The following is a 3,232-nucleotide window of genomic DNA, read 5'->3' on the forward strand; positions in this document are numbered from 1 at the left end:
CACAACAGACTCGTAGAAAATCCTGAGCATTTTCTGGCAGATGTTGAAGGACCTCAGTCGCCTCAAAAAATAGAGACGACTCTGGCCCTTCCTGTAAAGTGCTGTGGTGTTTTTAGCCCAGTCCAGTTTATTTTCAATGTGTACTCCAAGGTATTTATAGTCCTCCACAATGTCAACACTGACCCCCTGGATTGAAACAGGGGTCAAGTGTTTCCTGGTCTTCCTGAAGTCCACTATCAATTCCTTGGTCTTTGCCACGTTGAGCTGCAGATGATTCTGCTCACAACACGTGACAAAGGAGTCGACCACAGCCCGGTACTCTGTCTCATCATCCCTGCTGATGCATCCAACCACCGCAGAGTCATCTAATGTTTCCCACATTGGCGTATATTACTTCCTGGTCCACCTGTGTAGGATAAACAAAATGTAATTTAGTGAAAGATTGAAAGGTGTCAGCCTGGTTACTCCAAACTCTTTTCATACAGAGCCTTAAAGGAGAGTTTATAATATGGAGATTATCCCAGAGAGTTGAATCTGGACGCTGTGTCCAGATGAACACAAATCAATATAACTTACCATTGCTGTGGCTGATGAGTCTGCTTTTCTCTGCTCTACAAAAAAACAAAGCACCTGTTACAGACTCTATGTTAACAATGCAGAATAAATCCTAATGCAGTTTCAAGATTTTGAAGTAAATATTGTTTGGATTTCAATCAAAGTTTAACAAGACTTACTGTGTCTCAGTATTAACCAGATGAACAACACCACAATTACAATAAAGATCAACACACTCAGACGGATGATGAGGGTCTTGAGGTCAAATGAAGCTCTGCAACATGCAGTTTGAGAACACATAATTTAGTTTAGCACAACAATTATATTCAGCTGTAAAAGATTTTTAGACAAAAGAACAGTTCTGTCGCTAAATCTACTGCAAATATAAAACATATCTGACCTTTGTTGTTTATTTTTTAATGTGGTAACTGTTCCATCTCCAGTAAAAGTATGGGCAGTAGCTATAATTCAACAAAACAACAGTCAGTACTAGAGTACTGTAACAATGATTGACCTAATATCTCTGAGAGTACTAACATTTATAAATGGCTGGAATTGATACATGTGTCAAGTTCATAATTACTTGCAGTACTCACTGGTGATTGGTTTCTCAGTAACAGTTAAATATACTGGTATCTGAATGTCCCCTTCAGCACACCAATACCAGCCACTGTCCTCTGACTGTAGTTCACTCATTGTCACTGTGAAAACATTTGGGTCTCTCATATAAGTGGTCACTGTTGTTCCATCTATGGATCCAGATGATCCTGTCACACAGTTCCTGCCCAGCCTGCACCACTTCATTTCTCCAGAGTAACTGTGGTGACATCTAATAGTTGTGCTTTCTCCAATATATCCTGTAATCCTCTGATGATCCACATAGAGACTGGGGGTCCCTTCAAGGACAAACATTAAAATAAATAAAGTAATGAGTGGATAGAAGGACAAAAATTACAGATGTGAAAAACCATTGGCAATTTAGACTTCACGTCTATTTCTATTAACTTTTAATAACAACAACTTTAAAATGTTAACAAAGATGGAACCTCACCACTGGTAACTGACAGTTGAAAATTCTCTCCATAATCCGGTCCATTATTAATCTCCACCACACACCAGTAATCAGTGTTTTCATTTGTCAGATTGTTTATAGTTACAGTAAAAATAAATTGGTTTTTATCATCAGAGATTGAATATTTTCCTGAAGGGTCTGCTGTGTTTGTTTTTACTACATCGCTGCAGGATCTCCATTTAGATCCTTCACACAAGTACTTCACATGGTTTTTGTATTTGGACTCATAGAGACATGGGATGGAGATAGATTTCCCAGTTTTCACTGATACTTCACTGACTGTAGTTATGCTGTGAACTCCTGCAAAGAAACAAATGCACATTTTAATAGAATAGTTCTTTTGATTATCTACATGTTTTCAGAATTAAATGTTTTGCTAATAAAATAAAATCTCTATTGCTAGGCTATTACAAATATTTATGCTATTGGAAATTGAAAATCAACAGAGATGCTAAGCAATTTTTAAAAGCCCCTGCCACATACCTGTTAGTCCAGTGATGATATAAATAACCCTTAGACAGAGAGCCATATTGATAAGTGAGCAGACAAAACCGTATAAACTTCCTATTTTTCAACCCTAAGTATGTCACTGCCACTGCAGTTGCAATCACTCTTCCTCCTATGTAAAACACTTCACAAAAGTGAGCTGACAAAGGACCAGCCCCTCCCCTATCTTCACTGTGCGCTTATGCACGTTGTAGGAAAACTTTAGTTTGGAAGAAGTGGCGAAAAGGTGGAGCTTGAAAACTGAGAGAAAACAACAAAAAGTAAGCTAATAATAGTGTGTCAAATTTACCGACTTGTTAGCTGTGGGGCTGTTACCGCATGGTGAACAGTAGTACCAGTAACACCTCGTAACAAGGTCTCATAACGTGGTGGATTTTTGTATGACATGTATACCTATATACACTATATATCTGCATTGAACATATACTGTAACTTTGTATGTAGAGTCTTAGGCACGAGATGTTTTTCCTTGACACGCACCCACGCACAATAAACGTTTTTCATGCAGCACATTCAAAAACATGTCTCTTAGAAAATAGTAACATGGTAACAGAGATACTGAAAACAACATCATGAAATCACTGTAAAGATTATGTGATCAAGTACACACACACACACGAACAAACAATATATATTAACCCACACTGGAGTGTTAATCACTATATAAAGCATTTAACCCATATATTTGATGTAGTTAGGTGAAGTATTATACATGTGTATAATACTTCACCTAACTACATCAAATATATGGGTATAGTACAGCAACAGGGTATAGTACAGCAAATAGCATAGTTTCTTGTGATAATCTTACGATTATACACATGTATATCGTAAGATTATCACAAGAAACTATGCTATTTGCTGTACTAATGTGTGACCTTTGACTATTGTTGTGGAAAATTTAACAATAACCTGCAACACAACCAGTGAGCTTGATTTGAGTTGGGTTTAATAAACACATTGCAGTGTGGAGAGAACATCCCAGTGAAACAGCAGGACCATCTCTGAATTGTGGCCACTGCCCTTACATCTTATACGCAGACACAGACACTCTTAAACAAAGAACATTCCACAGCAGATCAATTATTAGCAGATCTT

General features: G+C 37.6%; 1 protein-coding gene across 2 annotated transcripts; it reads right to left on the reverse strand.

Annotated features, from left to right (window-relative positions):
- Window positions 1-284: 284 nt before the first annotated feature.
- Window positions 285-2,543, reverse strand: LOC120714926 (polymeric immunoglobulin receptor-like). Of its 2 annotated transcripts, XM_040001542.1 has the most exons (6): window positions 1,607-2,541; window positions 1,152-1,451; window positions 956-1,016; window positions 735-829; window positions 577-611; window positions 285-406 (listed from the first exon to the last, which is right to left on the reverse strand). In XM_040001542.1, exons 1-6 carry the CDS (start codon window positions 1,947-1,949, stop codon window positions 362-364), a joined length of 879 nt encoding a protein of 292 aa, XP_039857476.1. In that variant the 5' UTR covers window positions 1,950-2,541; the 3' UTR covers window positions 285-361. The 2 variants fall into 2 exon arrangements, with proteins under 2 accessions (XP_039857476.1, XP_039857475.1); XM_040001541.1 differs by having other exon boundaries at window positions 333-611; window positions 1,607-2,543.
- Window positions 2,544-3,232: the final 689 nt, after the last annotated feature.

This window comes from Simochromis diagramma, unplaced genomic scaffold, assembly GCF_900408965.1.
Source record: "Simochromis diagramma unplaced genomic scaffold, fSimDia1.1 OVJJ01000421.1, whole genome shotgun sequence".
In the NCBI taxonomy this organism is placed as follows: domain Eukaryota; kingdom Metazoa; phylum Chordata; class Actinopteri; order Cichliformes; family Cichlidae; genus Simochromis; species Simochromis diagramma.